Source organism: Bos taurus, chromosome 3 (assembly GCF_002263795.3).
Source record: "Bos taurus isolate L1 Dominette 01449 registration number 42190680 breed Hereford chromosome 3, ARS-UCD2.0, whole genome shotgun sequence".
NCBI lineage: Eukaryota > Metazoa > Chordata > Mammalia > Artiodactyla > Bovidae > Bos > Bos taurus.
The window spans coordinates 62,436,851-62,460,194 of NC_037330.1; the positions used below are offsets into that span (position 1 = coordinate 62,436,851).

The 23,344-nt window shown below is 32.2% G+C and overlaps 1 protein-coding gene across 1 annotated transcript in view; it reads right to left on the reverse strand.

The window, feature by feature from the left end:
* Nucleotides 1-409: 409 nt before the first annotated feature.
* Nucleotides 410-23,344, reverse strand: part of ADGRL2 (adhesion G protein-coupled receptor L2) — a gene marked incomplete at its 5' end in the record, with an annotated part of 710,493 nt that continues 687,558 nt past the window's right edge. The window contains 10 exon segments of the mRNA NM_181013.1: nucleotides 410-1,395; nucleotides 4,705-4,833; nucleotides 6,512-6,608; nucleotides 7,151-7,279; nucleotides 9,888-10,056; nucleotides 11,023-11,067; nucleotides 11,873-11,964; nucleotides 19,959-20,025; nucleotides 21,353-21,573; nucleotides 22,464-22,673. Of these exon segments, the coding sequence (NP_851356.1) occupies nucleotides 641-1,395; nucleotides 4,705-4,833; nucleotides 6,512-6,608; nucleotides 7,151-7,279; nucleotides 9,888-10,056; nucleotides 11,023-11,067; nucleotides 11,873-11,964; nucleotides 19,959-20,025; nucleotides 21,353-21,573; nucleotides 22,464-22,673 (1,914 nt within the window). The 3' untranslated portion in view covers nucleotides 410-640.

Consider the following 23,344-nt stretch of genomic DNA (forward strand, 5'->3'; position numbering starts at 1 on the left):
GCAATAGAACAAAATATAATTTCTTTAGCCATTTTTGAAGAGTTCATTGTACAGTTGAGGAAACATATGAAATAAGGCCTGTGGCTTGATTGCTAGTGGTTAAACATGTTTTCAATCTTTGCCTTAATGTAAAAGGTTTGCAGTCAACTGCAAACTGCTGCAGAATATCTCTCCTGCTTTTCCAAGTCTTGTCAGGAACAGTAAGGTACAGTAAATTTGTCCCACAGGATTTTAAAGCCTACGTCTTGTATATAATACAATGCAGGCCTACAAAAATGGTGCAGCCATATTTACAAATTTAGTTCACAAACTGCTGCAGTAAAATGGCTGGAAAGTTCTGTTTTGCTTGTTTCACAATTTCTCTAAACAGCAGCAGAATCTTAAAATACCTGGTTGGCATCTCTTTTCTTTGTAACAAATAATTCATTTTAGTATACTCTGTGTATATACAAAGTTTTTTTATGTTTTATAAAAATTCACAGAACTGCACGGTTCAGTCATCTTTTTTTTTTTACACTGGAGAACCACAGGTCAACAGGGCCATCTCTTCAAGCGGAGTTTGAGGGAGCTGCATAGGGCCAGTGGAGTCTGTCTGTATTCATTACTTGCATGTGGCCTCTGGAATTCCTTAGTGGCACTATTAGAGACTTGTCACCAGCTGCATTTGTCCTTCTCTGACATCTCCTTCTGGAATACACCCTTCTTTGTTAATGGGGATTATGTAACCATCGCTATTGCCCCTGCTGATCTGGTAGCACATCTGAAGCTGGTGGCCAGCTCCAAGGTTTGGCATGCTCTTATAGTAGATGTCCTCATTCTCACTCCTCCGGGACGGAGACAGGTCTTCTTCCATGTCGGGGCTGCTCTCCTGATAGGGAGAGTCCCTAAGGTTAGGCATACTTGTGTACAGAGAGTCTCTGTTGGGGGACTGGAGATGGTCCTCAGCCTCGGCTGTCAGCTGGGATACGTAGCTGTCAGTCCCCTCGGGCTTTGCTTTCTTCTGGGGTTGGTACAGAAGGGAGTGAGTCCTCTGAGGGATGAGCGGGGCCTCGAGTTCTTTGTGATGGAGCTCCAGTCCAGGATTGTCACCATGCATGAGAGATGAAGCATCTGCCACAATAGCATCATCTTCGCTGCTGCTCCCTCCAATCACAGGCTTGACTGGTAGTGTGAGCTCGAGGTTGTGAGCCTTGCTGCTGCCCCGTAGGTTGTTGTGCACTAATTCTGAAATGATCATCTTCTCAAAAGCAGTATCATTCAGACTTAGTCCACAGTCCACAACCTGCACACTGTCATTATAGTCCCCCTTGCGCAGTGAGTAGCTGTTGTTAAAATTACCATTTAGCGGTAGAGTATCCATGGCACTTGTATCCCTGGCATTGTTCAGTGAATGTCCTGAAACAGAAAAGGGAGGGATCCCATTACTGTCTCTGTTTCTGATGAGAGGATCGTTACTTCTTTAGAACAAAACTTTTTAATGTCGTTCAGGACAAAGTTGTATTCGAAAGCTAACACTTGGGAAGTGTCAGGCTTTCCCGCGTTCCCAACTGTAAACAGTTGCAACCCCTTAGATAACAGGAACAAGTGTGAAAAAATAATACTGTTTTCTGGGGAGGGAAGAGGGCATACAGAATGTTGATTTATCAATTTTGAGGAGACGGTATTTATCAATTGATTTTTGGTCAAATCTCTGACACTCTTACAAAGAAGACTTCACTCCATGCCCTTGCATAGTTAATGCAAAGCAATTCATTAGTGACATTTACATTTTAAAGTACGAGACTATGGTTTATAAAAATAAAATTAACAGAATTTGTCCTAAACAACACTAAATTAAAAGGGAATAAGTCACATACAAAAACTGAAGGCAAATGTACAACATAAACCCACAAAACTGGCAAGCAACTCTTTAAACAACATTCTAACATTTCCTTTTTCTGGAGATGAAGTAAAAAAAAAAATAATGAAAAAATGGACAGACACAAAGATTTCGTGTTAAACAAAGATAGCCATCTCTCACACTGACTGGACCAGGGGCCCACAAGCACCATCCAACAACATGATAGACAGCAGGTGGAATGACTCACTTTGGACAACTCACATCATGTCTGTCTGCTCAGGCTATCTGGCCTAAGAGTAGCTGATATACAAAAAAAAGTAAAATGATTTATTGTAACATGATGAAGAATTTCTGAGCTTCTCAGCAACTTAGTCAGAGCAAGGGTTCAACAAATTAGATTACCAGCAATAGCAGCCTTTTGCTTTTTCATTGAATATTTCTTATGATTTTGAACTTTTGTTTTGGTACTAATACTCTAATAGCAATGGCCCCAGGCTTCTAATGGTCAAAGTTTGCCTGCAGCCCTGCAGTCTGCATCAGTCACAGTGACAGCTTCTAATGAACCAGCAGAGTCTACTGTACGAGACTGGCCCACAGACACCATGGGCATGGAGGTTAAACGCAGAAATGTTAGGAGATTTCTTAAATATGGGTCACAGAAATTAAACCAAGAATAAGTATTAACTGTGGAATGGGAAAAGGGTGTCAGCCTTGGCTAATATATTTTTATCTCTAAAGGAATGAAAGATTGGATACATCTGCTGAAGATATGAAAAGAGGTTCAGGAGGAAAAAAAATATGATAACATGCTCTCTTTGTATTTTTCTAGACACATAAACATGTAAACTAAGACATCACAGTGCTTCTCAGGCAGATGAAAAAAAAAGTTTAAGAGAAAATTAAATGGTCTGTACCATGGAAAGTTAGGTTATTCATTCTCAAAATCCTAGAGAAAAAAATCACTTGTCTACAGATAGGTCTGAAAAAAAAAAGAATGAAATGATGTTATTGAAATGAAACTGACCACTGTGAGGCTGCTGCATTGTATGCAAGGCTTGGAGGAGTTTAGGAAAAAAAAATAATTCTTGGAAAAAATAGGAAATTTCCCTTTTTAGTGCTTACTCCACTTATGAAGCTGCAGATTATCCTAGAAAACTCATTGTCACAACCAATAAATAATTCATAATTGCTCAATTAATTATCATTAGCAGAAAATAAGAAAATAGGAGGGATCATATTGTTGACTCATGCTATTTTAAAAATTCTGATCCAACTTCTACATTTGAGAAATTGACAATTCGGTTCGTATTATGCTCCGTGGCACATATAACAAAATGAAGTAATGACAATTCTTTGCAAGGCTTCCTTCAGCCTGGCTGACATGATTCACTAGCTTTATAAATTCATATATGTGCCACAAATTTTAGAAGATCTATTACTAGGAATCATCTGATGTTTTAAATTACAGTGACACAGGATCGGTCACTAGCATTTGTTTCCTCCATAGAGGTATGATCTTGTCATTTTTCTTTCTTTGTATTGTTGTTTAATAAATATAAGAATATATACTGGATAATCCAAAAGGTGTTTTCTACGATATACTGCAGATCTAAGCACATCTTTGGCTGGTTTTGAAGAGGCAACTTTTTCTGCCCAAGTTCAGGTAATTCACTGGAAGACTTTCCACAGCCTGTAGCAAGATTACTGTGGGAATGCAGAAATGATAAGTCAATTATTCAGCATTCGGGTTGACAGTACCTCAGGCTTTAAGAAGCAAATTATTTCAGCATTGCATGTACTTAAGTATGAACAGCATTTGCTACAGACCTCTATTACTGACAAAAGGCAGTACATGTAAATGTACTGTTTGAATTTGGAAACATGTGAGTTGCAAATTGTGAACCACTTGCCCGCTGAGTCTACTTCATGACTGCTACTTATGTTTTAATTGTGCCGGTTAAAAATCATGCTGAAAAAATTTACATTTGATAGGCAAAGTTAAGTTTTACTCCCATACTTGTCTCTCTGTAGGTTGCTAGAGGAAAGCATAAGGAAAGTAAGAAAAACAAGAGAATGAAAAGAGAAGCTGCAGTTACGTTAAAAAAGAATTTCAAGAAAAAAATGGAAACGAAGTTCTGTGTTTAATTTAGTGACAAATATCAATTACAAATAAAAATTTTATGCTAATAGTAATTATGTAATAACTTTCCCCCAAATCTTGCAAATTCTGTTAATATTAAATATATTTTTAAAATAAATAAGCTACTAGAAAACATAATAAAATACAGGATGGGTTAGTGACAATCTCTCCTCCTCCCCCCAAAATAACTACAGATAGAAACTAACTAATATTAACTTTATTCTCAAAGTTTTTTAAGAAAAAACTACCATAAAGCTGCACTATACTATAGTTTGGTTAGATTGATAATGCTGGATGCAGTTTTCTATACCTAGGCATCCAAATTATTAGCTAAGTCATGCCAGAAACAAACTCTCTCAGCAAGCTTTAGAGTCAACTGAATAGTATATTACATAGATAGGATACCTCTAAATGATATAAATCTTGAAGATGGGCTCTCGGACCATGTGATGTCAGTCCTGTAATAATATATTAAGATTTATGCCACCTGTGTCAAAAACATGGATAATTATTTGTAAATACTATCACGACTGAATTTTTACTATACTATAATATAGTGCAGTTTTAGAAGCCTGGCATGGGCAATACCATAATTCTTTTTAATTGAGAAATTAAGGATATAATAATAAATATATGGCAACTTGAGTATTCTAGAAAAAGGGTAAAGATCAGAGCTCTGTTTAGCAGCAAAGAAAGGTAGTTGTATTCGTAAGTATAAGCACACCTGGTGAGTTAAACACAGGAGCTGAAGGGGCATTACATACAACTGTTTCAGCGAGCAATGTGTTATAGGGGTTGTTAGTGCCGTGGGGTCGAAGAAGAGGGTTTGTTAGTAGGTAATTGCCAGTCATTCCTAAAGCAAAGAAACAGAAAAAAATACATCAGTTCTCTTGTTTTAGTGTTACAGTTGCAGTAAAGTACTTTTTGTATTCATCAAGGGTAGTGGATAAGTTGGCAAAGGAAAATCTGCTGAAATTCTCTGATTGTATTTGAACTACTAATTTGAAGGAGAAAGGGGAGAGGAAAGTTAAATTTCAATAATTCACAGGTGCTTTGTAAGTCCCCCAAGTAAACACCTGCTGAGGATGACATTTACTAATTTATACAAAATCACTGTTAAACAAAAATGGCAATTAAATGCACAGAGATCAACATTATGTTTCGAGATGTTACTGCTTAATATTAAAAACCTAACCACTGAAGCCCAGAAGAGGGAATCTCAAACTTTCAGGATTTACAGGTGTGGGATTATCCCTCGTGAAAACATCTGTGTTAATACCAACTTTGACACAAGCAGGAGGAAAAACAACTTTCACAAACACGTAAAAAGTATGACGCATTGCACCAAGCTTCTCTTAGTAAATGCAAGAGCACACATGCTGAGGGGAAAAAAAGAGACTGCATATAATGAATTATTAGACCGTTCACCGATTCTATGTAACAAGACTTTTCCTTCTATGATCTTATTTGCCAGGTTTCAAAAATGAATCATTGAATAATTCATTTCCTTTTTGATACTCATCTTAACAGAATTAGGTAAAACATCAGAGCAATGGAATAAACACACATTTCACTCATTCTAATTGACAAATTACAAACCTTTCAATACTTATCAAACATATGTTTTGCATAGCTAATGTAATTTAGCTAAAAATATTTTAAAATTCAAGTTGGCTTTGATGCCATACATATGCTTTTTTCATTTTAAAACAGAATCTCATCAGAACAATGCCAACAATGAAAAATGTCTTTAATATTTCATTGTGATAAAATATATTAAATTATAATAATACATCAAAACTGAAATTACTTGATAAGTTACCTCTAAGAACATATAAAATTTTTTTCATAATACATTAAAATTTACTAAGCTTGTACTCAGGAATATGTGTCTGTAGATGCACTTGTGTCCTTATCTTGCTCAGTTATTTTATTTGCCATATTAATTTAAGTTAGAATTATACTGATTATGTGATAAGGCTATAATTGTAGACACATTAAAAATAACAATTCAAATGTAAAAATTACTTCATAAGTGCTCATGTATTTTTATTATTTATGAAGAGTTACTATGTTTTTAACATTTACTTTTTGAAAGAAACAAAAACAGAAGAATTTTACAAATAAGATTTTTTACTACAAAACTGGCACTGTTTAATGTGAGCAGTAGTTATTCTAATTATATTAATTTTTTAAGAAGAAAATTTTCATAAATGTACATTTAGAAAGGAATAATTTGTATCCCTAGGAACATATTTTAATCTGTGGCAAAGTATGCTCTCAGAAATTACATTTTCCAGCCTTATTCTATTAACGTGGAGTTTGAAATTATACTTTTTGCATTACATTACTGAATAAAAAGAATTTATATGTACTTTAATAAAGGATAAAAGATGACTCAGCAGGTTTAAGAAAGAGCTTATGATATAAACTCATTTGAGAGAAAAAGTCAGTGTTTCCTCTAGAATTATTGTAAATTGGCAAAAGGCACAAAATTTATATAGTAAACTCAAATTTTCCTAGTAACTGACCTTGATTAAGTGTTGAAGTGCTATTGATGTCACCTGAGATAAAAGAAGATTCAGATTGTTTTCTCACAGTGTCATTCCACATCCTTCTTATACGACTCTATTAACATAAAATAGCAAGACACATGTTATGTTAGCTTTCCCAAGCTTACCTTACATTAAAGAAACACAAAGATTTACCTTAAACAATCTGTGCAGGATTATCTTTTGACTTAAAAAAAAATGTGTATTGATTCTGTTCTTAAACTAAGGAAGTCTATATTGCTGTGTTTCTTTATTAAGGAGTATTTAATTTTCTAATCTTAAAGAAATTTTCAATTATTGTCTTTGTTTAAAGTGGAGATGATGGTTGACTAACAAATGTTTATTGAATGCTCCCTGAGTCCTGTATTATGTGAGCTTAGGATATCAAACTATTGTGATGTACTTCTTAAAGAAGTATACCTCTCGAAAAAGGATGTTTATACCTAAAGAAACATCTTGCAGAAATACTTAAGAAGATATTAAAACCAAAAAACTAAGAGGGCAAGTATTTGCTACCTAGATATTATACTGAGAAGACAATTAGTGCATCTGAACAGAACATGTCTCAGAAGGCATTCTATAAAGGTTAATTAAAGATGCTGTCAAAGTCTTTGTTACCTGTGTGCCAGAGGAATAGCGAGCACTGGTTCTGGTAGTGGATGCCTTCACTGAGCTGTGGGGACTCTCAGTCGGGAGGCCGCCGCAGCAGTATGAATGTCTGAAGCACTTGCCATATTCTTTTCGTACCTGCATGGAATAACCGTGAGACCAAGGGATTAATATAAACATACTTGCTCCTCTTGCTCTCTAATTAAATGAGCAGAGGAGATGAAAAGTTCCACTAACCCTTTTCCGTGGAGATTACAAAATCAAATTCAACTGAATTGGTAATCGGAAAAACACCTCTGTCCACTAGACAGTCCAATAGGATTTTAAAGTGTGATATAATATGTAGAAATATGCTTTCTACCCTATTATTATAGTGCAAATGTTATTAATTAATACAATGGCAATATTTTAAAAGCCTTATTCTAGCAATAGCCTTAGTCAAACCAATTTTCTATCTCATGTCAAGAAAATAGGATAAAAATTTAGTATTTTCCTTGCTTAATTACATTTAACCACTCGTAATTCAGTCATTTAAGTTTCATATGCTTTATGTCCTCTTAGGTAGGTCAATACATAAACTTTAACTGGATTGCACAGCGTTGTGGGTAACTTCTTTATAATGAAAGACTACATTGGCATAAGAATAAAGGGGAAATAATGTCCTTTGATACATATGCCATTAATTAGGATGGAATGTTTTCCTCATTTTCTGAATATGTCTAGCTGTTATAACACTTAGTGTAGAGAGTCTAAGATGCTTATTCACTTCATTAGCACATAAGGGAACTATTTATGCAATTTCCATTCACATTAATGAGTTACCCACGTAATTTCCCTTTTCCCCTGAAGCTTGGATATATGAATAGATAGAAAAGTTCTTAGGCCTAAATGAAAGATTACACTTTAAAAAGTGGAGTCCAAGCAATACTAAATAATAGGGCTCCACTTAGGTGGTCAAGAATTGGGAGGAGTGGGGGATATTTCTGGATTCTGTGCAGCTATATTTTGGCATACAAATATGCTTCATGTAGCTAAGAGCCAGACTTTGAAATTATAAGAAGGAAGGATGAAAGGCTGCACATGAAATTATTTTTTTCTGGTAGGTTTCAAAAAACACTCAAAGCCCCCTGACAACCCTCCACACCCCCTCCCTGCAGATCATAGTCTGTGAGCACTATCATTGCAAAGACCAAAACTCTTGACACTTATTACTTGGGAAATTAGAGAATTAAAGTCACTAATGACCTTTTAGATCTAAGTGCACTTGCATTTTCATTCTCTTAGCTTTATTTAATTATAGCTATTAGAACAAATAACAATGTGGTTAAACTTTTAGACAAAGTATTTCCTTTGTCTAAATATATTCACTCAAGCAGTTAGAACCGTATTTTACCTAAATCATCTTATATTATGTTCTAACAACTCATCATGGCAATATCCAATACAACGTATCCAAGACTAAGTAGAACTTGTTCAAATGAAGTGTAACACAATAACTTAAAGAGATAATTGTTAATTAACAAGCACAGCAAAATCTCTGCAAAATTAATACCCAAACCCTATGAGGAAATAATGACAATGTCATTCTTTTTCTTCTAAGTTTATGCTTTATCAGAAACATCTGACAGAAGTTATGAATATGTGATCATCTGCATGTATATAACCTGCTCATCTATGTAGAAAATATATAAAAGCCAAAGTAATTACAAGGTCATACCTATATAACGTTTAGCAAGTTAAAGTTCAGTGTTATTAAATAAGACATGATACATCAAAAAAAGTTTTGTACATTTAATGGCTATTAACTGCTCTGAAATGCTATATAACCAAGACAATGGCAATCACAATGGTATTTTATCAAAATAATACCCTCTGGTGTTGGTTTTGCCTAATGCCTATATTGCTATGAATGTATATTATCTGTCAGTATTGCACATTCCACTGTCATTATCTCAAAATTACAGCTTATTCAGAACTGATGGAAATAACAACACTATCATCTTGTCAGGACTGAAAACTTAATAGTTTTCACTTTCACAATTCTATTTCTCTGTTCAATTTAGTGACCAACTAATAATAACAGAATAAAAAGACTACATTAGATATACAGACGGGGAAAGGATGATACCTAGTGAAAGGCATGGAAATTTTAAACTTAAATGGCAGCCAGTTTATTCTCTTAGGTTTACATCTTACAATAGATTAAAATTTTTCACCTGCAACTTTAATTTTTGAATCATTTTTGAGGACTCCACTTAACATTAAATCAGGAAAAAATAATAAGATGTGAAATATGAAATTATTGGGTTTTAAATTCTTTCAAAATTACTCAAAATGCAACATTAATATTCATATTTATATATCTTATGCTTTTAAAATTTATACCACTTAACCTTATACTCAATTTTTGTTTTGAACTACTGCATTCCTTATATTGAGAAAGAACAAGATTATTTAAATGTTTTTTTATCTTGTATACCCTCTGCACAAAGCACTTTCGTAGACTTTGAAGAAAAAATCTTACAAGTATCTAGTTTATAATATTGCCAAATTGAGATTCAAGAGATGACTGGTGTTAACATATCTTACATGTGAAGCCTGAACCTCCTGACTTGCATTACAAGTAATTTATGAGTAAAATATGATGCTATTAATAATATGCCAGTGGTAACTTAAAATCTCTATTAAATGTATTATTTTCAAATCAAAGAACAAGTAAGCAGAGCCTCCAAGTGTTGTCACTTACTTTCTTTTGGAGAGCACAGTGAAAGATGAAAATGAACACTCCCTGGAAAGCATTAAAGATGGTGAAGAGATATGCCATCACAATAGTCTCCTCATTAATAAAAAGCAACCCGAATGACCAGGTTAGGCCAAGAAGACATAGAAGAGCAAATGCGCCAAGCACCCAAGACCTGAAAAAATAAAGTGAATTTTATTAACAGATTCAATGAGAGAACAACACATATCACACTTAAATATTAGCATATCATTAGTAGCAGTTGACTTTCTCTATATTCATATTCAAATTCAACAGCATTTTGGCTTTAACCTTTCATTGATTAAAGAAAGAACAATAGCATTTAGTACTGCAGTCTCCAGTGAAAACAGCAACAGCAGGTATGACCTTTTCTTATTCAGAATAAATAAGTATGAAAACTATATTAAAATACAAGGTATAAATTAACCCCCATGACTTTATTGTCTTTTATGTGCATTGTGGTAAAAGAAATTAAGGAGTCCTTAATTAGTTTACTCCTATATTTTTATTCCTGTGGTGCACTCATGACACTGAATAATGTGATACATACAGAAAGGTTAAATGGCAGATAATCACTTAACACCTGAACTTCAGATTCTAGGAAACTAATCTTAGGTGAACCTAAGGTTTTATAACTAAAGCATGAAGAAGCCTAGCTGAAATGGGACAAAAACATGAGAACAACTTCAAAATAAAATAATTTTGGAGAGATTTCATCATGAATAGCTTAAGGAGAAAAGAACTGTAGAAAATAGGACGGAATGAGAGGATTTAAAGTCAGTGCATTCCATGTCTAACTAATGATCTTACTTGATAAATGGCTTATTATCTTCATAGCTAGAAAGCATTATAAGCAGAAAAGAGAAACAAAATTATTAGACAGAATTAAAATAGAAAGTAATAAGAAAGCATTTATATATTTTATAAAATTAGTCAAAATTAAGAAAGTCAAAATGCAGAGGCAAGCAATTAAAAAATAAAGGCATATTATAGTTTAAAATACTCTAGCAAATAAGATATTCCAAAATAATTATAGAAATTAAGGGCAATTCATGATATTGACGGATTTGTAAAAATATAAATCATGCCATAAATTTGTTAATGTAGGATTCTACCTTACCCAGGTAAGTCCGTATTATAGTAGCCATCACAAACACGGTAATTACTGGTGTAGATGAGAAGACAGAAAGAGGAAAAGGAAGAAAAGAGAGAGATGCTAAAGATTAGCTCTCTCTCTTACCATGCAACATGCAATGAAGCTGGCACTAACCTATCTAAAACATCTAATTTAAAAAAAATTACCTTTACTATAAGATCTGCCATTTTTAACATTTAAAATATTTTCTACATCCCATTGTAACCAACGTGAACAATATCTCCTCAGATTTTAAATTAACTCATATTTTAAAAAATAACTCTGAAAATGCTATCAATTTTTTTCAACAGCTATCGATTTTTTCTCGTTAGATAGCACTTTTTCCATTGATATTTCCATTTTTTCAATCCTGAATTAAAGTAAACATTTATTTAATTATCATGAAAGCAACAGATAATCTCCAAGTTAACAATAGTAATGGAGCAAATTCTCTTAGGAAAACAGGATTAGAAGTAGAAACTGCTCAGAATCCTTAAATCAAAAAGTCATTTAACAAAACAAACTTAATATAATCATATCAGTCATGCAAACAGGAACATCATTTTGAACTGCATTTTAAATTTAAATGAGATTGCTAGTTTATGGAATTTTCATAAAGGCACTAAAACAGTTTTTTGGCTCTAGATCATGACAGAAATTATTATCTAATTTCTGACCAATGTCTGTGACATGGTAACAGTGAGGTTCAACCTTGATAAGTAAAATTTCATTCTGAATAATTTCTACAGTTGAAAGATGGTATTCATGAATTTGCTGTGGGGAATATCTTTCACTCAGTTTGTCAAGCACTAAAATTAAAATACAAAATACTTACTTAATGTTTTCCAACCTGCTAGAATCTGGTTTTAATGTGTTCGAGTGCTTCACCATTTTGCATAATGTGATCACCAGAAAGATAATATTTAGCTGTTACAACAAATAAAGAAGGAATTAGATAACTATGAGAAAAAGTTAAATACATCATTACAATATACTTAATGGGTTAATGCAATTAAATATCAAAAACATGAATATGTGGTAGAAACTGACTCAATTTTAGTTTACTTATCATTACTTATGCAATAATCAAGTTGAGTCTACATGAAAAATTTTCTGGCCATGTATGACTGATTTTTTAATAGATCATTTGACATGAAATTGCAACCTCATTAAATAAGTATCATGTGGTGATGATTAAATAAATTAGAAAGCCTAGTGTCTTTAGATAGAGGTACCCCAGGGCCTAAAAACCACCTAATGAAAATATGAAGTGAGTTCTTTAGGAGGGGCATTTATATTATGCAGTTTATAATGGAAATATCTCTGAATTTGGGACCCTAAATCTTAAGTTAAGAGTCTAGTTCTTGATTTTGACTGATAAAATGAGGAAAATAATATTTGAACAATCCTTTTGTAAGGTAATGGTTAAGGATCAAATGAGATAACATATGAAGTATGGTCCCTGGTTATATAAACTAAGACAGACTTTTAAAAAATATAAATGTATTTGCTATTTTAGTGTTAAAGGACATCATTTCTTTTTTCCTGATGTCTCTACACTGAATGGAAGTAGGTAAATTCTAAAGAAAGGCTGTTTCGAGTCCTTCTAAACACTCAGTTATGCAACGAATACTAACTAGGGAAGATGGAACCTGACATGGAAGAACAGTCTGGGGAGGCAGCTTGAATGAACTTCAGAAGAAAAAGGGGTATGTTTTGACTGAGCAGAGTTAGGGATCTGTAATTTGCATTTGCTTCTATGGAAGCCTGGCAGAATGCTACATGGAGTGAAGGCAGTTCCACTTTTATGCTCCAAAAATAAAACTATGTTAAATTGCTCTTGGATTTTTTTTTTTGACATTTTATTTACTTGAGAATACTACTTTAAAAAAGACAAAATGAGGTTATTTTGTGAGCATTGTGATTAAGTGCAAGCACAAATGGTATATTTAGAAGTATGTTAAGACAAAAGCAATTCCTTAGTTTTAAATAATCTACATAACTTTGTTACAGTAACATAATTTTTTCTGAGTCACAAAACTATCTGATAAAATGATAAGACTATTTTACTCATACATCACTACTTCCGATTTTATAATTAGGAAAAATGATGTAAGGCAATAAAGAAAATTTCCAAGTCCTTCCTAATAAATTCAGGAAAAGAGCAAAAGCTTTAATCTAAGCTGTATATCAGTCATTTTGCCTACTGTGCCTTGTTATTTCTCTTAGATATAGAATTTCCTCTTAAGGACTAAAATGAGGTTAATGGGAATAATTTGCAAGTGCTGGCAGATTGCATTCCATTGTTTGATGTTAATTACTTGACGACAAAAAAGCTCTTTGCTTAAAAAAGCACTTAAAAATTAATTTCTTAAAATATTGGTCTAGAGAAAAAAGTAAATAATTTTGTAAAAAAAGAAATTTCTAGCTTTGTATTCTGGAGGTTATAAAGTCCAGTTAGTCATATATAAATAAAAGCTTATATTTTCAGGGATATTACAGTATCATGCATTTCATATTTGCATTTCATATTGACCTTACTGCTCTACACAAGAACATGCTTATTGTATTGTGGGTAAGACACAATTTTTTGCCTTTGAGAAATTAGGGACATCTTTCTGATAGTACAATAAATATTTAATTTGGTTTTTAAAGAATCATGGTACAGTTTACCTCTATAATTTTTGTAAAGGCAAAATCAGCCATGTTTTTATTTTTTATTTTACGTAACAGTAAGCCTTAACCAGGACAATTTAAGAATGATTAAAAACAAGTACTCTACATATCCTAAAAACAAACAAACCAAAACCCATTTAAAGAAACAAACTGATTACAACTCTTAGGTAAGAATGGCTGCCTTAACAGCTTCAAAGTTAAAATCAATTAAACGTTTTGACCCTTCTTTTTGAAGGTCCTGATGAAACCATTTATTTATTACAAACTTACAGACTTAGGGTTGCGTCTCCACTCTAACACTTTTTTTAAAATAATTTTCCAAAGTACAAAGGGCCACAGTTTGGAGCTAATTACTTCCTAAACATATTAACTACCCCCTCAGGAATAAAATAGTAGTACATTTAAGGAGAGAAAAGATATTATCCACTGTCATGTCAAAACTACTAATACAAGGAAAGAAAAGAATGTGAATGTGAAAAAATATGGATGTATCAAGTATTATGCCATAGAAAGAAAATGAGTAGAAAATGTGAAATTGTGGGGGTGAATCCATCCAAACATATTTTTCAGTGAAGAAAAACCAAGCAAAAAAATCAGTTATTTAAGAACTAGCTCATTTTCTAATAAAATTGAAATAAAAATGAAGTGTACCTATGTAAAATTAGAGCTTAAGTATGATACAAGGACATTTTTTTCTTGTTAAGATAGAACTAATCAATTTGGAACTGCCACAGAAAACATATTTCATTTAATCCTTAAAAAATATCTTCCCTTCTTTTCCCTTACCCTACTGAGGGTTTCTTAATATATATATGTTCAGTGTTTTGTCCTAGCTGCAAACATGCACAAGACATAAAGTTCAGACAATATAGAAAATTACAGGAAAAAAGAAACAGCACCAAGAACCTATAATCCTATTCCAGAAGTGCGTGCGTGCTAAGTCGTTTCAGTTGTGTCCACCTCTGTGAGACCCTATGGACTGCAGCCACCAGGCTCCTCTGTCTATGGGATTCTCCAGACAAGAATATTGGAGTGGATTGCCATGCCCTCCTCCAGGGGATCTTCCTGACCCAAAGATTGAACCTGCATCTCTTAGGTCTCCCGCACTGGCAGGGGGGTTCTTTACCACTAGTGCCACCTGGGAAACCCATTGAATTGATTATTTTACAAATTTGTGATGTTGAGTATGTCACCAAAGACTACTTAGCTGCAATTAATATAGTGTCAATGCTGAGATTCAATATACTATCTTCTAGCTCCATGGCCCAATCTTGTCAATAAAATAAATCAGTTTATTCTGGTTGAGAAAATTAGGAATCTCTAGCAAAACAAAGATAAACTATACAAAGAGTTTTGTAAATTTTTTAAAAAGGTTCCACTTCTCTATAGAGTAATCTAATTTACAAATCAATAAGAGATGATAAATGAAGATATAATATTAATTAATATATAAAATTAATACATAAAATCCTGTATGAATGACATAAGAAGGTGTGCTCTTCAAATGATTCCTACTTGATGGACTTGCCATAATAACCAATTCTCCATTCCCTTTGCAAAACACAACCATCCATAATCAGCAAATGGCTAAAATGCCCACATGCTATTCCTAATAGCCAAACTGTATGTTGAATAGCTTTGTTTTCTTAAACATGATTGTGCTAGTTATATGCACACACAGATAAATATCACACAAACCAACAAAATCCTAGTGAGGAAAAAAGCTGTTGTTTCTAACTTATTTAAAATTGCTTCCAAAAGGTGTTTTTAAAGTGAGTCTATTTAAAAAAGAAAATCTAAAATCCTAGAAAAATAATCATAAAACCACAGTAGAATTCTTGTATCAGATTCTTTCACAAGTGCCTGTGAATTCTCCAATTTACAGAAACTGAAAATAAAAATTTAGCCAAGGCACTAGCAGTCAGGTTGCTAAGAAAATTTAGTTAAATCTGACACTCATTTAGTCTTTGAATTATGATGATACACAATTAATGAGACAATGGTATCTTTATTAGGATATATTATCATTATTTTAAGAAATTATGAAAAAAGACATGCAAGACTTATTGTGAATCATAAAAGTAAAAAGTGCTAAGTGTGAAATATTTTTCTTCAACACATTAAAAATCACTAATATATATGATTTCTGAAAAAATATGTCTACTGTCTAAGAATTGAACATTTTAATACATTATCACCAAAATACATGAGTGAAATATTTTCTGAAATTAAACAGAATATTTACTATAGTATAAACAAATTTTTTAAATTTTGGTTTAAAGTTCTCGTATTTTCTTCAGTGTCTAAAACTGTAAATGCTAATTTTTAGTGTCATTGATAAAAATTGTTCCTATGATCTTTCTCAAGAGGCAATGCATTCAAATAAGTCATAATTTTGTATAATAAGACATTTCAATAGATTTTTTTTCTACTCTTGTTATTTTAAAATATAACTATGAGAATCAAAACAAGAAACAGAGCAGCAAAAAGAAACATCTTTGACAAAATCTATTGTTCAAAATAGTCACTTGAAGACTGATAACCTTAGTTTCAAATGACATACTGAGTGTTTTTGTCTTAGCATTTTCCCTATGACATAAACGGCTCTTTCCAGCCATATACCTTTGTGCCTTTTATTTTTCTATTTAGAGTAAGTGATTTCTTTCTCCTCGCTTTTTTCTTTCTGATTTATTTTCCTGCCTTTCGTATGCATTTAACAAATAAAAGAAATCACAACCATCAATGAGGATTTCTCCACTGGAAGGCAGGCAAAAGTGATGAGAATTGTCTTCACCATCCAACCACTCTTCTTATCCCTTCAAGTCCAATGAAACCATTTTTTGACCTCATGTTCTTTTTCTTTCCAACATAAATGCTACTAAGTTTAAACATAGTATTTTGGGATAAGTTGAAAGGTGTTATGCATCACTGAGAAATGAAAAAGATGGAGTTACAGCTATGTACATAAAGATTTGTCTATAGCTGGTATATATGTTGGTAATCATTCATGTAGAAGCCTCTAGTAAGTACAAAGTAAAAGAGTTGTGTTACATGTTTTATGTTAATTCACCAGCCTAAATGTCCATAATGAAGATTAAGTTTGGAGATGAAGCAACTCATCCAGGAATTAATCAGATTTTAATTCTGCTCTCTCTATGTGTGTGTACACAGGTAAGTAGATAGTTCTCTCTTAATAGAATTCTATGTGAAAGAGTGAAAGCAAATTGAAAAGCATTTCAGCTAAAAAGTGTTAAATCACTAAACAGGGCATTTTCTCTTCTAATAACAAATAATACTCTCCTCCCTATCCCCCCAAAATATTTCATAAATTACTGCTAAAACACTCTGCCAGTGTAATTTGCTGATAGAATTCATCACTACTTGATGATATAGCCTAGCTAATTCTCACTCACATTGATGATCATGAAAATACAAAGAAGTTTAAAGAAAGAAAAAGGTACCATACATTACAGAAGTGCACGGTTTGTTTTATAGCCATCCACCTGCTCAACTGAATCATATCCGTCTGAGCTTAGCAGCTTAAAATTCATTCCACAGCTTGCAATGCTGACATGGATATGATAAGACAGAAGAACAGAAACACCACTCTGAAGTAACCTAACTGAACTGCACATGTACTGACCCTTTTTGTCCTCCCTAGAGCTTTTGCTACCTAGCAAATGCAACTCTAAAACTGCACTTGTATCTCCAGATCTTTGCTGTTAGCCAAGCAGAAACCTATTTCTCCCTGGGACTAGCAGCCAGAGAGGTGTTCTCGGAGGAAGACTTCTAAATGAGTGTGTGAGCTGAACTCTTACTGAACTGAATTAATTATTAATGATGCAGATGGAGCTGTCCAAATGATAAGAACAGCTCCTGACGTGTCATGATCCAAGCTTTCATTAAACTATTTCAGGCATACTAATGGTTTCCCACTGCTCATTACTTACAAGCACTTTTCTCATAGATATAATAACTCTAGTGCCTGTAGGCAAGACATCCTATAGAAATACAGAAGTAGGAAGTTTTATCTCCTATAACATGTTTTTTTTCCCTTCATTGAAAATGATTAAAAATGTACACTTATTTAATACTACTAAAGTTACATGATTTCAAATCAGAAAGCTGGAAATACAAAACTATGCTTTCTAGGAATATCAATATGTAATTTTTGTTACTCCTTAAAAGGGTAGTATACAATATAATTTATTTTGTGTAATTTGCTAAACTGTGTCTGAACTGAATTTCAAATGATCTATATCACCATAAGGATATATATATACATATACATATATATATACACACACACACACATTAATACTAAACAAACATGTGCTGAAAAATCATATATCTCACTTTAGGTTACATTTGAGATAATGCTTTACACTTCAATACAATTCTTTGTCTTTCTATGTTGGGACGATTAGAGGGCAAAGCAATTGAAGGAGAATTACTCCAAGGATCTGTACTGTGATTGCAACCTGCTGTTTTGTTTTGTTTTTTAAGTTGAGAACACTGTTCCCCAAAGCCCTTCACATCTCAATATAAATGATTTGGTAGAAGATAATAAGGACAAGGCTATAAAATAATAGTAGGCTCTCACTATAAATGGGCAACATAATAAAACATCCTTTATTTCTTTTCTTGCTGGAAGCTGAGGATAAATGAACATTAACTCCTTTTGCCAAGTGAAAGGATTTTTAACATTCTAAAGTCAGTATTTATCTTCTGATATAAAAAAAAGAAAAATAAAGAAAAACTGCAGTAAGACAGACATATAGATCAAATATCCCTACAATGGTCTTTACAATTTTCAAGGTATCAATGTTTGGCCAAGAGTTCAGGGAAAAAAGAAGCCTGTGTCTTTGAGAACCATACCTTTTTAACTCAGCTGTTTGTCATTGAAATCAAGATAGGCTCAGGCTGTGTTAACTTAAGTAAACCAAGAACAAACACTGGGGCAATCATCTCGATTGAATAACTCTGATGAGAAATCAACTTTCCAAGGAACACTTGGGAGTGTTTTACTGGTGTGCTTCCTACAGGCATTCATCTCAAATTTTCATTTTACTTTTATAAGTAACTGTATAAAAGAATTCATTTTAATGACAAAAGTATATACACTTGAGATAGTTTTAAGTGTCCTTGAACTACTAAAATTTTTTCTTAATTTATTAAAATACTAGTAACTATAATTATGATACTACTAACCATAGGAAATATCTTAATAAGCTTACTGTGTCATTTTTTATAGAAAAAACAATAGAAATAAAAAGACATAGGTGATATATAAAGTTGATTATGCCTCATTTTCAATCTTACAATAGTCAGAAACCATTATTTGTAACAGCATGATGTTAAAACTGAGTGAACAGCTTTGAAATGCTGAAATCCAAATATTTTAGCTTTTATAAAAATTTCAAATATATTTCAAATATTTGATTAGCGATAATTTAAGTAAAGAAATCTTAATGTCTTAATTTACTTAAGTTGTATTAAATTTATTTTAAAACTAAATTTCTTAGAAACCAATATGTGCATTTGGTATTTTAAGTCTCAGAAAAATAATTTTATTTCTAATGAATTTAAAATTTATTTAATATTATTTTATTACTCTAAGCTTAAAAAAAAAACTGTTTCGTCTCTTAAAAAGAATCTGGGTGTGGAATTTATGTAAAAGTACTAAATTACTATGTAGAAATTATGATAATAAACATTAACCTAATTTTCTTTTACTTCTATAAAACATTTATTTAATTCATAAATGCTATACAGGCTTGGTGCAGAGCGAATACTATAGATTCTGAAGACATAATTACCTAAACTAAACCTCTTAGTAAAAAACTCCACTAGTCAAAAACAGAATATGCTACACGTATTATCCCTTTCTAATTCTCAAACTACTTTCAACTCATACAATCTTAACATGGCTTTTATATATACACTTACATGTATACATATATTAGATTATGACACCACATTTCTGCAAACTAAATTACAAATGAAGAAAAAAGTACTTCTTAAAAGAAAGAGGGTTTCAGAAATAGTACTAATTAGCACGTATATAAACTCTCAATAACTATATCATAGGTAAAATATACTACATTATTTTATTTTGTAAGCTAGACGTGTTGAAAAAATCTTTGCATGTATAGACAAATAAACAGTAAAACAAATTATCCCTACTTCCATTGTACAGCTAAAAAGGCAAGAATAAAAAGGAAAGCAAAGCAGAGTCTGCTTACCAGAATAATGAAGGTAACAGGTCCAATGAAACTCCATATAAAATAGTTATCAACATGAAGCCAGCAACTATTATGAAAAGAAAAGAACATTAAGTGGATCCTCAAATCACAAGTAAGACAGAATTTTAAAAATCTAACAAGCAAAACTATCTTTACAATTGCCTTTAAAAATTAATTTATCATGGACAAGAACAATTTTAATAACTGAGTTGTCTCTGACTTAAAGAGTAGTAATTATTTACCTCAAACTACTGTTCTTCATTTCAGGTTTTAAATCTGATAAAGACATACATAATTGTGTTGGGGAAACAATAACTCCCACCCTAATCCTGAAATGTTAAAACCTCTAAGTTTACTAAGAAAAACTTGAAACTCAGCATTCCAAATTGTCTCATTGTTCTAAAGTTCTTATCTTCAAAATTTGCCTTTCAGATCTACAACTGAGCTAAAATGTTTCACCCTATGGCACACAAAGGATAAAAAAATAAATAAATAAAATAAAATAAGTGTTCAGATGTAATGTTTGTTGTAAAACAGTGTATCACAAATATAACACCTCAATTGGGAATGGATGTATACTAGGGGAAAAAAATCCAAGCACAGAATTCATACATCATTAGAGTAAATGATGCATAAACTTATTAAGACAGACTTTACTTAGTAGTTCATTCTTCATATAACATTGAATCCCCAACGAATTTCTTTTGTCTTTCATCATCTGTGTAGTCAAAAAGCTTTCTTTAGTCCAAAGAATCTTTATATAACTAATTTTATCAAAGGAAAAAATAAACAGAATTGGAAGGCAAATTCATGCCTCTAGCAAACAAAATCCTTAGAAACATGGCTATGTCTACCTTCTGTCACTTTCCATAAATATCTGTATTTTTTTTAATAAATGAATGACAGTCACTTATTTTAATCCTTTCAAACTGCCTGATAAAATATTATCAAAGTAAAACATATGGGATGGAATGTGGTACTGTCACAATTCAAAACAAGAGTTAGCTAGAGGGTCGGCTGCACAAAGAGAGCTAATGAAGCATTAGCTTAAAAACTCAGTAGTTAAACCTGTCAGATGCTTTAAGTTCACAAGAATTTTTTGCTTAATATCTTTCTAAGGCTAAAAAGTTATTTACTTTTTCAATTTGTTTCAGGTCAATCTTTTGTGTTAAAAAGAAAGTCCATAATTTAGAATCTGCCTCACCAGAGTACAAATCCTCTGAACCTAGAAAATTACAAAAGACTTGATTGTAATTTGTGCACGGCATGCCCATTCTCTTACCAATAAAGCTTTCAGATGCTATTTTAGTCTGTCAGGGACCCTCACTGACAGCTAACAGGCTTTAAAAAAATTATTCACTTGAAAAACACTCAGGTCACTTGCAATTACTTACGCTTTTTCTGTTCCATAGCTCTTATAGTCAATAGCAGCTGAAACTCCAACCACTGTGGCAGGAAACAAGTAACCGGCAACATAGTAGTATTTCTTTCTTGAATATTCACTTTCAAAGACTTCAACTAACATTAGGTAGAGCTGTACACCTTCTAGACACATCCAAGCAAAAGCAGCCAAAAAGAAAAAGTGTAACAGTCCTGCAAATATTGGGCATGCAATCTATAAAGGAAAGAAGCAAAAACCCAAAAGGGAACATGTGAATACAAACAACCCACTCCAAAACTATACAGTATTCACTGATAATGCCTATAAGATACATCATTATTTAAATGACTGCTTCTTAAAAACCTTTTAATAAGTGAAAATACTGCTAAATATGACTCAATGCTTTTGAAGTGTAATGGTAGGTGTGCTAAAAATATCATCACTATAAGACATTTATATTTTTAGTAAAACTAAATGCAAATAAGAAAACATTAATTTCTCTTCTAGAATTACATATTTTAAAATCTGATTCTATTTGTAGATAATTTGTTTTAAAAATCTTTACAAAAACTGTTTCCAAAAACATAAGTTCTATTTTTTTCTATTACAGAATTTTAAAAATTTTGCTTTAATGGTAAATATACTAGCTCTAATTAGTTAACATCATTTTCCTGTCATATGTGGAGCATTCTCAAATTCATTCTGTAGTGTAAAGCATTAACTAAGTTATCTTTCTTACATTGAGACCTCATGATAAAGAATAAATTGCTCAGATTATGAGGAAATGATCTGGTCAGAATGACTAGGTAAACAAAATGAAAAATTTAATATCTTTTCTTTTTAGTGTCCCCAGCATTCTTTGACTCAAATTATGTGTTTTATTAAAACCCAGAAAAATGCAACTGTACCTTAACATAAGAAATGAATTAACCCACAATATTACTTAATGATGATTGGGTTGTCTTTTATTACAAATTATCCTTAGGTATTGCCATGTCAACTATATTATAAGTTATAAGTTACTATAAGTTATAAGGTCAAATATTAATAGCAGCATATGTGGATAACTTGTTATAATAATAATTTTCAGAGATCCAAGGTCAACAAATGGAAGGCGTACTTACCATGTATTTTGTCTTATCAATGCCTATTAGGAAAATAAATTCAGCAATAAAAAGGTTGATACAAAGGTTCTTGTGAATGGTATTACGGTCACTCTGTAGACCACGGAAAAAGCAGAAAGTGAAGATGCAGATAGCCAGACAAACAAGGGAAATGACAATTCCCACCCAGGTGATGACTGTAAGGAGTAATTCGTGAACTCCATCTTTGTACTGAAAATAAAAAAAATAAATATGAGGGACTTTAGTATTCCTATGTTACATTAAATAAATATGAGTTACACGTGTGAGAGTTCATCTTTTACCTAAACTCTGAATATTCATGTGTGTTCAAATGGGGCTCAATGCTAAAACAAATTTTTTCAATCATGTAATAGTTCCAATATTATCTTACTGATTTTTATATTCAAAGAATGATCTATGAAAGTAGAAGATTCTACTTAGAAAACGACTGAAATTATTACTTACATAAACACAGAAAACATTTTATAATAAAGACCACTTAGTTATTTAAAAATAATTGGCATTTTATTGAATTTCCAGACTAAAAAGTCAAATTTTAAGTTTTAATTTTCTCCTTGAGATTTTAATTACTAAGAGTTAAGTATATAGTAGATCTGAGAGTTTTCATGCTGTAGTTCTTAAAATATTTTTATCTTCTGGCTATTGTTCTCTTAATCAGAAGAAGAAATGAATTATAAAATATCCCAGAAATCTTTCTGATCTTTTGAAATTTGCAGTCTTACAGAGTGTGCAAAATGCTTGGGAACTTATAGAAAAGTTTTGAAATGAGATTCAAACATTTAAGATGGGGAGGGGAGGTTAATATTTAGAACCCTCTGTCTCTTTTTTATAATCTATTGTTGCTGTTAGCTTTTTAAATC